Source organism: Xenopus laevis, chromosome 1L (assembly GCF_017654675.1).
Source record: "Xenopus laevis strain J_2021 chromosome 1L, Xenopus_laevis_v10.1, whole genome shotgun sequence".
Lineage (NCBI taxonomy): Eukaryota > Metazoa > Chordata > Amphibia > Anura > Pipidae > Xenopus > Xenopus laevis.
The window spans coordinates 118,018,295-118,032,335 of NC_054371.1; the positions used below are offsets into that span (position 1 = coordinate 118,018,295).

General features: G+C 40.4%; 1 protein-coding gene across 2 annotated transcripts in view; it reads right to left on the reverse strand.

The window, feature by feature from the left end:
• Positions 1 to 12,388, reverse strand: part of ptbp3.L (polypyrimidine tract binding protein 3 L homeolog) — a 98,710-nt gene extending 86,322 nt beyond the window's left edge. Inside the window, exon 1 of one of the 2 annotated variants that reach the window (XM_018256397.2) lies at positions 12,292 to 12,388. Coding sequence is in view for 1 of the 2 variants with exons in the window: in XM_018256403.2 (XP_018111892.1) it covers positions 12,292 to 12,295 (4 nt within the window). In the remaining variant the exon portion in view is untranslated. The remainder of the gene's footprint in view (positions 1 to 12,291) is intronic. The other variant, XM_018256403.2, reaches the window with a different exon arrangement.
• Between the last annotated feature and the right edge of the window lie 1,653 nt (positions 12,389 to 14,041).

Sequence of the window (14,041 nt, forward strand, 5' to 3'; positions counted from 1 at the left end):
CTTGACTCTCCTCTGAAGAGTGACAGCATGGGATCCTCAAAGCAACTCTTAAAAGATCTGAAAACAAAGATTGCTCAGTATTGTGGTTTAGGGGAAGGCTACATAAAGCTATCTCAGAGGTTTAAACTGTCAGTTTCTACTGTAAGGAATGTAATCAGGAAAAGGAAGGCCACAGGCACAGCAGGCCAAGAAAAATACAGGAGCGGCATATGCGGAGGATTGTCAGAATGGTTACAGACAACCCAAAGATCGCCTCCAAAGACCTGCATGAACATCTTGCTGCAGATGGTGTTTCTCTACATCGTTCTACAATTCAGCTCAATTTGCACAAAGAACATCTGTATGGCAGGGTGATGAGAAAGAAGCCCTTTCTGCACTAACGCCACAAACAGAGTCTCTTGTTGTATGCAAAAGCTCATTTAGACAAGCCACAGTCATTTTGGAACAAAGTGCTTTGGATTAATGAGACAAAAACGTAATTATTTGGTCATAACAAAAAGCGATTTGCATGGTTGAAGAAGAACACCGCATTCCAGGTAAAACACCTGCTATTTAATGTCAATTTTGGTGGAGGTTCCATCATGCTGTGGGGCTGTGTGGCTAGTTCAGGGACTGGGTCCTTGTTAAATGTAACACTAGCTGTTACATTTGCAAAAGGAGGTTCAACTAAGTATTGATGTAATATCTCTGTTGGGGTGTCCAAATGTATACACCTGTCTAATTTTGTTATGATGCATATTGCATATTTTATATTAATCCAATAAACTTTATGTCACTGCTGAAATACTACTGTTTCCATAAGGCATGTTATATATTAAAAGGAAGTTGCTACTTTGAAAGCTCAGCCAATGATAAACAAACCGCCAAGGAATTAAGAGGGATTACCAAACTTTTTCATATACAGTAACTCTGTGTAGTGTAACCTAGAAGATTCCTGCCATTCATATTTATGATGTTTTCACTTGTGTACCTACATGTGAAAGATAAGAAAGCTTTGTAACAACTTTCAAAAAAGTCATATAAACCTTTGGTATTGTACTGCTGTGGGTTTTTCTGTCTGTACAAGTAAAAATTCTCTATAAACCTATTTATATTTGGTATTGGTGTGTTCTCTAATTATGCAAAATATAAATATTGGCTGGGGAACATATCTTGTAGCTGAAGTTACACAAACATTTGGGAAGATTTATAAAGGTTATCTGGAAATAGCTGCAAAGTAAAAGAACACAAAAAAGTCTAACAATTGCCTGGCTTTTAATGCAAAGAAGTGTAAAAATTGGCAAGAGCTAACAGGGGTTAATTAGCATAATTCCTTCCACAGTGACTCTACACACAATCTATAGCAATATGGTACAAAGAGTGTTGAACGCTGGAACATATTTTGCTTTTAAGAGGGCAGCATGTCACTCACCATTTATCAACAGTAGCTCAACGAATATGGCTTGAACTGAATATACTTTGTCTATTGTTTTAATTAAGAAATATTTATAGTTTTTATATTTTCTTGCATTAATTATGAAACTGCAACTAAAGTCACATACTACTTCTGATTCTTAAAAGTACAGCAACTTTAAGGGGGCCACATGTGACATATCTGTTCAGTTACTGTGCAATTGATCTTCAGCAATCAACTCAGTCAAAAGCAAACAATAATGACCCACTCCTCAAGTCACTGATTGGTTATTGCCTGGTTACCAATCAGTGGAACCAAGAGAGCTGCAAATCAGGAAGTAGTGTTCTGGCTATTATGTTAGACATCCAGTCACTCCAGCCTTTATACATTACATTTTTGGCTAACTAACTATATAAGAAACAATTTTTTATTTTGCATAGCCTATCTATCATAGCCTATCTATTTTATCCAGTCACTCCAGCCTTTATATATAAATTTTTGGCTAACTAACTATATAAGAAACAATTTTTTATTTTGCACAGCCTATCTATTTAGCAGGGGCGTAACTACCGGGGGAGCAGGGGGTGCAACTGGGCCAGGCCTGCACCCCCGCAGGGCCCCCCCGGCAGATCACGCGCGCTGCAGCCGGCTGGAGTCGGCTGCAGCCACAGAAAAAAATCACCCGGCTGCACGGCCCGCACCAGGGCCCGCCCTCACCTAGTTCCGTTACTGCTATTTAGCCAGTTTTTATTTTTATACTGAACAATTCCTTTAAAATGAACTTCATGGAGATGGGTTACCCAATGATAACGTCTGCGTAAGGGCCTAAAAACTATATATACAAGTTTATTTTAGGGGAAAAAACATGCTAGTATTTGCCCCTCTAGGGCTAATGTATTTACTAAATAGTTTGAGAAGTCTGAAAAGTTAGTACGCCAGTCTGTCAGTGCCTACAGCACAGTCCTATACAGACACAAATTTGGTAGAGAGAGACAGGTGTATGATACAAAGTGATATACAATGGATACTACATTACAGCTTCAGTACAACTCTGGAACTCATTTTTGAAAACCATGTATTAGAGATGAAGGTGTGATTATAGCTTTAAAACCAAAACTGCACCACCATCTGGACAAAATACATAAACAAAAGAAATAATGAAGACAAATTGTTCATATTTATTAATATGTATATACAAATATTATTTCATTACAATAGTCATAATTTAATGTAAACAAGATAAAACAACTTGACTGATGGTGAACTTCACATTTAAAACAAGTCACGGCCATACCAATTACTAGATCAGAACCCAGCTGATCAAAGTTACTTGAGTAGCACCTGAGACAGCCATGCCATCAACAAAACCAATACCACAGTTTTGTTACAACTTTCCAACAGAAAACCATTCCACTATAAATTTCAAGTGTGATCATTTTTTATTTTTTTTAAATTTAACTAACTTGACAGGCCTGTTTTCCACCCCACAGGATTATTTGTGTAGAATTAGGCACTATTATAATTGGATAGCTAAGGCATAACAGTACTTGGAAGTTCCTTTGGAAGATACTTGATTACTAACTTTGTCATTAAAGATGTACCAACATCATAATTTCTGGTATGGGCCAAATCCCCAGTTTTCAAGAAAAGGTTTTTGCAGAATACGGAATACAAGCCCTAATTTGCATATTACATTTTGAGATTTGCATAATCTGTGAACAAAGCTTTGTGCTACTGACTACTCAGTTCTCAGTTCAATGCATAAAAGTTTACAAAAACATAAACCTCACCCTAAATAACTATCCATATCTAATTCCTGCAAAAGTGCTGGGATTAAACAAAATCTAGAACCAAACCTGGATTCCCTGCATTCCTATTCATTCCAAATACTACTCCATTATTATGATAATTTTATATAACCTGAAACTATGGTTTCCTGGAAAAATGGTTTAATTGAGGTCGGACACAGGTAAACATCATTCTTTCCTTTCCAGATATTACGTTTTCCTGGATTTAATGCGGATTTTATTTGTGCTCCCTGGAAACTGGAAAAGTGGGATTCCATTGTAATACTGTTGGTAATGTTTGTTTTACTTTGTACTGTGCAGGTTATTGTATCTATAAAACCATTATCCAGAAAGGGTAAAAAAAAAATGGTAAAGACATCTCCCACAATACCCCATTTAAACAAAGTTCTCAAGTTCCCCTATGCAAGCCCTGGTCTCTCAAAGAGACATATTGTGTGGGGCGTGGCCTAGAGCTGAATGTTAGCGCCAAGAAGAGCTCCTCTACCCGGTCTGCAAAATGCTGATAATTACCTGCAACATCCATCTAAACACAGGGCCATTGGACCCAAACTGGGAGCCACTACAACAGAGAGGCCCAAAGCACCCAAAATGGTGCCACTGCTCCCGCACCAGGCCCAACTGAAAGTAGCCACCACTGTCACCTAACTCTACTCCAGAGTCAACGCTGGCTGACTTAAGCTGGCCATAGATGCAAAGATCCGATTGTACTAATCATCGTACGATCGGACTTTCCCATCTCCCGACCCGCCACTAACCATTCAGATCAAAGTCTTACCAGTCAGATTAGTTAAAGAACAGATCAGCAATGTTCTGCCCCTGACAGCAATCGTACGATATCTATGTCCAACCAAAGCTAGTGACAGTCTCCCACTGAAAATCGTACGATCGGCAATACACGCAGAGATATTATCGGCAGCCGACAGAAATTTTCTAACCTGTCAGATCGACCAAACGACCGATCTCCGCCGGACGATAAATGACGGGACTCTCCACACACGGTTCGAAATCGTACGAATCCTGGATTCGTATGATCAGATCTTTGCGTCTATGGCCAGCTTTACTGGTAGAGATCAGCTCATCTAAAGAATCTTGTTCCAGCCTCATCTGCTCCAAGACAGAGGAAATAAAGATCAACCTCTCATTCCTAAAACAGAACGGCTGCTCTGGTAAGCTCAGCAGAATATATATGCAACCCAATACCCGACCGGGTCCACCACCTCAACCAGACCATTGCTGCATTCTCCTCCAAATTGAATGACCTGGAGAACAGTCTCCAGCACAATAACCTAAGGTTTATCGGCTTCCCGGAGAGGTCAGAGAGGGGCACACCGGAGGCATTTATTGAATCCTGACTTATAGAGCAGTTTGCTCAGTTGGCCTTTTTCTCAGCCTTTGCAGTCGAACGTGCAAACAGAATACCAACAAAGTCACCCATATCAGGAGCACCCCCTCTGCTGATAGCACCAGAACCATCTCTGTGACCACGGTCTACAGTATGCCATGCTCTACCTGTCCAGGCTTAGTTGTCGCTGACCGCCAGTCCTGGTTTTTCACCTATGTGCAGGAACTAAGCAACCCGGTAAGCTTTAACATCCCAGCAGGTTACATGCACCCCACTATCTTTGGTAACTCCCCTTAATACTCTGGTAAAGCTGCTGTGTTGACTTTGGACACTCAGCCTGAATAGGCAACTGTGCAGGCTATGTGCTGCAATCCCACAGCTCATTCATTGCTCAGGGACAACTGGAAGGCCCCTTACTGTTATTCAAGTCCCCATGCCTGCAGATACTAACTGGGGCACTCACTCAGACTGGGAGTCAGTCGCTCCATCTACAATTGGATTAGTATACCTACCATCTAGTTTACGGCCATACACGCCTAGTGCTAGTAAGCGATTCCACATATGTTATGCTGTTTAAAGGAGAACTAAACTCCAGGGCCGCTCCTACCATGAGGCCAGGTGAGAACTTTACCTCAAGTGGCATGGAGTGACCAGTTACCAGGAGCGGCAAAAAGCCTGTTTCATTTCGACGAAAATTCAAAAAACGTCAAAAATTCGCCTTAATGCATTGAAGTCTATGGGTAACAGAATTTTTCTTTGACACACAACAATTTTTTTTTTAAGTGCGTCAGTGTTTTTAACCCATTGGAGTCTATGGGCATAATTTTTGTGGCAAAACTGCTAAAAATTTCCCTCATAATTACTGAGGAGGCTACAGGTAGGGGGAAGTTTAGCGCTCCCTGATTTTTATGTTTTATACCTGGCTCTGCAAATTTTGCAGGCAGGGCCGGATTTACGTAGTGGGTGCCCCTAGGCCCACTGCCATTCGTCGCTCCTGTCCCCTCCCCTTTATTTGTGCAAATTTTCATCATCTGGACCGGAGCAATGGGGATTTGCGCATGGGAATTTAAAAAATTATTGTATCTCCATCACATCCTCAGTGTTTTTGAACCAATGTGGGTGTGGTTGGGCAGCATGCCGCCCCCCTAAAATCCTGCTGCCCTAGGCCCGGGCCTAGGTGTCCTTTCCACAAATCCGGGCCTGTTTGCAGGTGGTACAATTGGTGAGCGGTCAACCATGCATGGCACTCTAGAATTCCTGGGCAACCCTGCTGCCTCAAGGCCAAACTGCACTACAAGCTATGCTGACCACTTTGCCCAAAAGAGTTACACGTTACTTCAACCCAATTGTGGACTCAGCCAAAGTTGTCTTCCACAAAGCATCTTCGATGATGCACATTAACGCACTAGACCCCCTAATTCCCCTGTGGAAAAACCGGGTGCTGGGAAGGGCAGCGGACCTGGAGCCACATAGAATGTGGGTGCAGGCATAGAGCCTCTCCATTCCAAATCGTTGAGCACCCGCTGGCGGCTCTAATCAGACCTGATCCACCCAAATGTAAAATTTCTACCCTGTACAAAGCGATATGTGAACACTTAAATAAGCATGTACCAATTAAATCCAGACCGGCATGGAAAAAAGATGTTGGTATGTTCACTGAGGCTCAATGGACATATATCCTCAAGTTTCCCAACAAAGTGTCTATTAATCCCAGACATAAATCCTTCAGCTCTACGTGATCCATTGGGCATATTACACTTGGGCTAGGCTGCACAGAATGAATCCAGAGCTCTCCTCAACTTTTTTCCAGTAAAGGTACACTGTTGCATACTTTATGGTCCTGCTCAGAGCTTCAACCGTACTGGCTTTCCATACAAGCTACACTTTCTGAGGTGTTGGGGGGGTTGAACTAACGTCGGACCCCATGTCCATGGCAATGTGTTTACTGAATGAAAAAATTATTTTATTTGCTTGACGCAAAACCAGCATCCAGTGTCACCTCATTAGCTTGGCACTTTGAGGAATAAAAATGTATGATCTATTACTTCTTGTTAGAAAGGGTCTGGAAGTCATACCACATTCCATTTGCTCTTTCACTGGGCAAACATGCTGAATCCCGATATCTTCTCCCCTGAAGCACATTTGTGTGCAGAAAACAAAGAACAATTTACCTTTCCTTTCATGATTTTGTTGTTGCATGTGAGCAGCTGCAACCCTTTAACTTTTATAAGCAAAGTCGGTAAAAAACGCAAATGTGGGGTTGCCAAGAAGAGATCAATTAACCATGTTTACTCTCTGACTTCTCCGTAATTATTAAAGACACACAGCACAAAGATCACCACCTGTAGTGCACACATTTACCAGCGCTGAACAAAATAGCAGAGAACATAAACAACATCTTATTTATAAAGATATATATAATTTCTGGTCATAGACATTCAGGGTCGGACTAGGGGAGGTCAGGGCCCCGCACCCCCAAGGGCCCCCCTCCCCATTCGCAAACCCCCCTCCACAGTTGCAACCCCCCCTATCCCTCTCCTGCCCCTGGCACGTACCAACTCATCTTGATGTGATCGGGCAGAGGGGGGGGAGGTCAGGCACTGTCGAGCGGGTCTGGGCCCACTGGGTTTTTTTCTGGCATCAGTGCAGGAGATCCAAGAGAAACTCGGGAAATTTCAATAACAATACGGGACTGTGTCCTGAGCTGTCAAAAACAGGACCGTCCAGCAAAAACGAGACAGTTGGGAGGTATGCTACCTACATGTTGAGGGGTTGCAAAACCAGCGATCCAAGCAACCAAAAAGCAAATTGATTTATTGCTAATATAAAGATGCTTATATATAGCAAATCTATAGGCTTGTGAGACTGGATGCAATAAAAGCCTAGTTGCTACTTACAACTTTCCCATGTCATCCAAATTGCTAATATGAGGACTGCTACAAAGGGATCAGTCCTATCTGGATACTGTCTGGTTTCTAAGGTCACTGACAACAGCCACCATATACTGTAATACCTAAACTAGCACACTGGAAAGCTACAGAAAAAAACAACATTTTAATTTATAGCCCCCCTTTAAAAGCTGTGACTTTTTGTTTGTGTCTTATATAAAGAATAGTTTTATGTTATTCCTCAAGAACAGTGGTGGTACAGACTCAGCAGGAAGTGCTTGAAGAAGAGGGATTCTGGGCAATTTTATCTGTCCTCCATCTAGATATCTTGGTTGGGTACATTTCTTTAAAAGAGAACAAAATGTATTTATGTAAGTCAGTTCCCCTGGAGAGGCCTCCTTGCACCTTTCTGAATCAAACCACTGTCCCCCTCAATACTGCCCCATTTGTCTTACCTGCTTTAAAACAGGTACTGGAACGCTTTAAAATAAAAATAATAAGAAATCATTCAGTGCCACTGTATTGGCCCATCAGCCTTACTGTGTTACATTGGGCCAGTTTTGGAGTGGTGTGCTGTGAAGCAAGTTCAAGAAGGAGGCCTCTCCAAGATTATTAACTTATATAAATGACTGTTGTTCTCCTTTAAAGTTTTTAGGACCATCTCCCCATGCACCACCTGTGGGCCTGTCCAAACTGCATTTGAGTGCACTGTTTTATCATCTTATAAACAGATCAGTGAAAGAGGAAAGTGTACAAAATGTGTAGGGCAACATACAGTATATATATTTCAACATAGTTTTGCTCAACTAATTGCTTTTAAAGGGGAATGTTTGTATGAATGGCTATCCCTCTAATGTTATATTTTTAATATAAGGATGTATTATGTTGGGAATATAATCTTGGCAAAAAAAAGTGCAAAACATTTGCAGACGGGTTTTTTTTTAAAGGATTTCAATCCCCAAAAAAATGTTTTTGGCTAATAAAAGAAAACACAATTCTAAGCAACTTTTCCCTATGCATTCATTACAAAAAGGGATGCACTGAATCCAATATTCGGTTCGGGATTCGGCCTTTTTCAGCAGGATTTGGATTTCGGCAAAATCCTTCTGCCCAGCTAAACCGAATCCTAATTTTCAAATGCTAATTAGGGGTGGGGAGGGAAATCGTGTGACTTTTTGTAACAAAACAAGGAAGTAAAAAATGTTTTCGCCTTCCCACCCCTAATTTCATATGCAAATTAGGATTTGGAGTCAGTTTGTTTTTCGGGCCGAATCTTTCGCAAAGGATTCGTGGGTTCCGAATCCAAAATAGTGGATTCTGTGCATCCCTAATTACACATTTTCAATTTTTTTTAAGTTATTTGTATATGTATTGCTATTAAAAGCAGTGTTTGTCTGTCACTGCCTATTCCCTGTCCTGGTGGCTCTGACTGTTGATACAATGTTGCAGCAGTCAGTGTTCCCCAGCAAAGACAGCTCTGTTAGTCAGCTGTTTGTCTTACACTGTATCAACAGTCAGAGCCACCAGACAAAATTGGTCTTTTTTTCTGCCAATGGAACAAAATGCACAGTGTGCAACAAATGTAACTTTAGTTTTTAATAAGATTTCACAACTAATATTTCAAATCTGAAAGAACTGTCACAGAGGAACTTCTGGTTTGCAACCACAAGATGCAACTACTGTAAAAATGTAAACTCATTTTCACAGAACTGGATCTCTAATACTAGTATATCATGTAAGCCTTTTTTTTTACAGAAAAATCTGTACTGTGTGTGTCCTGACAGACAGATACCGTGCCTGTTCATCTGTAAAAACTAGATGGAAGACATTGAATTTTACTTTCTCTGCCAGTTGGAAAAAGAAGCATGTGACACTATCTCTAATATCACCAATAACAAACTCAGAGTGCAACTTGCCCTATTTACCAATGGTGTGCTAGGTCACACGTAATTTTTTAGAGAGACAAAAAATAGGAACAAAATCCCAGGAATTTCCTAAAATCACTTTTATTTATAGGGACAGGTATGAGATTTGTTATCCAAAAAGCTCCAAATAACAGAAAGGACATCTTCCATAGACTCTATTTTAATCAAGTAATTATTGAAATAATGATTTCCTTTTTTCCTGTAATAATAAAAGGAATAAAATAATAAAAATAAATTAGAGGCAACACAATCCTATTGGATTTAATAAAAAAACATTTAAATGATTTTTAGTAGACATACGGTATGGATATCCAAATTACGGAAAGGCCCCTTATTGGGAAAGCCCCAGGTCCTGAGCATTCTGGATAACAGATCCCATACCTGTGCTATAAAAATCGTATATGGCAGCAACTATGCAGAGCAGCATGTTTTGGGGAGATAGCTCATGTATAATTAACTTAACAGTTTATACTTACTAAAAGAAGTCTTACCATGTTCTGTCCATAAGAAACAAACGGACACAACGTGCAACTAATTGCAACAAAGAAATTCACTGTTCAATGCTCCCCACAAATTTATGTAGTGACCCAAGGAAATGCATTAAATCAATCAATTTGGTCATACATGTCTTTGTTCATATTGTGCCAACGTCTACCTATGGGTCAACTAATCAGATATCTGGCACTTCAATCCTTATGTTGCTATTACTAGTATACTTCCAAATGGAGCATTGAGATGTATAGAAAATTCAAGTGTATTAATATGTTGCAGGTCAGCCCATATTGTCATAATAAATACTTTAACTTTGGGGAATCACCAATCATCTAGTAAGATCTAAACTGGACCCTTCTAGTTAGGACAATTGCACTTTTATTGAAATACAAGTGTACATGTAATGCAACCGATTTGTCTTTCTGTGCAAAAGGGAATTAGAGTGTACGCTCCAATAAATCAGAGATTGGTATAAATAAACTTCTCTGTAAAGAGCTGTAAAATCTGTCACAAGAAAAAGTTAATAGTAATAATAGCACTTGTGTTAACGCGTGGATGTGCATTGGCGTAAGTAAAAGGCTGATGTATTAGATGTAGAATGCAAATAGGAACAGGGCAGTTGCAATTACAAAATCGATTCAACAGATTCATCCATGTCTCCATTCTCTCTGAGGCATTCAGATGCAAATATACACCATGAGTAATTTGCTTTGTTTATCTGCTTCTAAGCAGAAAGGATTACTGTTAGAGAGAAAAATTAATTTATCAATGACATTTGAGACATAGCCAAAAAGAAAACCAGAAAATGGCCCCAGCGATGTATATTCTGCAACCAAAAAGTTTCTCATCTCATTTTCAAATCAGTTTTGATGTTCCAGATCCATTCAGTTCACAATCATCTACATTTTGTACTACATGTTTTTCATTTCCTCTGAATTTGATACATCTTTGGAAAGGGACCTGTTGTCCAGGATACTCCAGCACCTAGGGTTTTCAGGATGAGGAATCATTCCATAATTTCGATCTCTATACATTAATGTCTACCAAAAAAATTATTTAAACATCAAAAAACCCAATACGGTTGTCTTGCCTCTGATTATTAGATTAATTATATCTTAGTAAGAATCAAATACTGCTTCATTATATTGAGAAATATTGGTTTTTTTAACATTTGGAGTTCATGGAAGATAGCCTTCCTGGAATTCAGAGCTTTCTTGGATAACAGGTTTCCAGATAAAGGACTGTATAACTGTATTGCAATTGTGTCTATTTGCATGGCAGTACACAGTCTAGGCAACGTTTTACAAGCAGGAAATCATCAAGCGACATATATATAAAAAAAAAAAAAGGAACAAAGCCTCGTGACCATGTGATTCTGTGTCTTTATCAGCAAAGGAAGAGTGATAGGCATAAGGAAATTGACCTGATATCCAGCCTTTAACACTAAGATCTTGTTGAGCTACATTTCTCACATTTACGCTCCCTGACATTTTTAGAGACAATGTTATCAGATGATACACATTATCTTTTTTTCTTAGTGGATATATTTCAGTATACCTTATATCTCTATAGCAGTGATCCCCAACCAGTAGCTGTTGCCAACATGTTGCTCATCAACCCCTTGGATGTTGATCCGAGTGGCCTCAAAGCAGGGGTTTATTTTTCAATTCCAGGCTTGGAGGCAAGTTTGGTTGTATAAAAACTAGCTGTACTGCCAAACAGAGCCTCAATGTAGATTGACAATGCACATAGGGGCTGCCAAATGGCCAATCACACCAAGAACATTTTTCATGCTAGTGTTGCTCCCCAACTCCTTTTACATCTCAATGTTGCTCATAGGTTCAAAGGGTTGGGGATCTCTGCCCTATAGCAACTTGCAGTAGTCAGTATGTGACCAGGCCTTTGGGTGGTGAAGCTTTACAGGTGTGTTTGGATACCAGGGATGGGCTGGGCTGAGGCTTCTTCCCCTCCTCTCTCACTGAATAATCAAAACCAACAAGAGCCTCACAAAATGACAGACTCAGCTCTAGGAGGGAAGGGCAGGAGAAATACTACAATATGTCTGTGATAATGCCTGTGCAGGACTGCTAAGATTTCCAGCTGTCACCATTAATACAACTGAGAAGTTTTAAACTACGAACTGTCTGGACACAAAGTTGTACGTTGAGAGGAATGGAAGACACATCTACACGCCACATTACCGACCCCTTCTTTATGCCTATCACAATATACATGCAGAGATATACAAGTACATATAGGCTGTACAGTTAGTTGGTAGAAACTGTGCCCTGCGAGCAGCCACCCACCCCTAATGGGATGTTTAATGGACTATTCTGCTGGGGGGAGAGGGAAGCGTCCATCTCTGGCTATAAACATGACACATGAGTGCTCTAGCTTTGGCAGCCCTAATGAAATACAACAGAGAATGTTTCCAGTAACTTACCCATCCATGGCCCAGAGGAAGAGGGAGAAATCAGGAAGAAAGGGAGACAGAGCCGGGGAGAGAGCCAGTACAGAGTAGAGAGCAGAGGCGAGGAAGAAGGAAGATGAGAGGAGGAGGAGGAGGAGGAGGAGGAGGGAAAGGCAGGCACTGAGGTGCAACCGGAGCCTGGAGGAGAGGAGGTGGGGAAGTAGCGCTTTAACAGCTTCACTGCTGGGGACTCCAACAAAGCAGCAACTAGAGGAGCTATTACTGACTGACAGCAGAAGTGTCACCAGTACAACATTAAAGGGGTTGTTCACATTTGAGTTAACTTTTACTATGATGTAGATTGTGGTATTCTGAGGCCATTTGCAATTGGTTTTCATGTTTTATCATTTGTGGTTGTTGAGTTATTTATCCTTTAAAGCAACAGCTCTCCAGATTGCTATTGAAGCAATCTGGTTGCTAGGGTCCAAATTTCCCTAGCAACTGTGCATTGATTTGAATTAGAGACTGGAATATGAATAGGGGAGGACCTAAATAGAAAGAAGAGTAACAAAAAAAGAGCAATAATAGAACATTTGTAGCTTTACAGAGCATTTGTTTTTAGATGGGGTCAGTGACCCCCATTTGAAAACTGGAAAGAATCAGAAGAAAACAGCAAATAATTAAAAAAAAAACATGAAACAATAATAAAGAAATAATAATAGAAATTACCATTCTATAACATACTAAAAGGTAACTGAAAGGTAGGGATGTAGCGAACGTCGGAAAAAAAGTTCGCGAACATATTCGCGAACTTGCGCAAAAATGCGAGCGGTTCGCGAACGGTTCGCGAACCCCATAGACTTCAATGGGAAGGCGAACTTTAACATCTAGAAAAGACATTTCTGGCCAGAAAAATGATTTTAAAGTTGTTTAAAGGGTGCAACGACCTGGACAGTGGCATGCCAGAGGGGGATCAAGGGCAAAAATGTATCTGAAAAATCTGCCTGTGTGTGCTTGGAAGAGATAGTGTAGGGGGAGAGCTGTTAGTGATTTCAGGGACAGATGATAGTAAGCTTGCTGGCTAGTAATCTGCTTGATACTGCTCTGTATTGGAGGGACAGAAGTCTGCAGGGATTTGAGGGACATTTTAGCTTAGGTAGCTTTGCTGGCTAGTAATCTACTGTTCTCTTTAAACAACTGCCATACGTTGACCTTGTAGGCATTGTTTGGTGTTTTTTCTGGAGACGGTAATATTATGGATATTTAGACAGAATGGGAACAAGGTCACACAGCTCGATGGCGGGTTGAAGAAAACAGTGTGCAAATAATGCCTACAAGGCCAACGTATACACTACTACAGCGGTGGATACGGATTACGTAAAATATATGAATGCTGCTTGAAAAAAGTGACTCCGGTGTTTTTTCTGGAGACGGTAATATTATGGATATTTAGACAGAATGTGAACAAGGTCACACAGCTCGATGGCGGGTTGAAGAAAACAGTGTGCAAATAATGCCTACAGGGCAAATAATGCCTAAAAGGTCAACTTATACACTACTACAGCGGTAGTAAAATAAAAAAAGTAAAATAAAAAAAAAATGAATATTAAAAAAAAAAATTAAAGTTGGTGCTGCTGAACTACTAGGAGCAGCAGATTAGCACACCAGTCCCACTCCCCAACACTGCTAGACTAATAGCACTGGGCTCTTATAGTAGTAGTAGTAGTAGTAGTAGTAAAACAACAAAAAAATAAATAAAAGCAGTCCTTACAAGGACTACTGT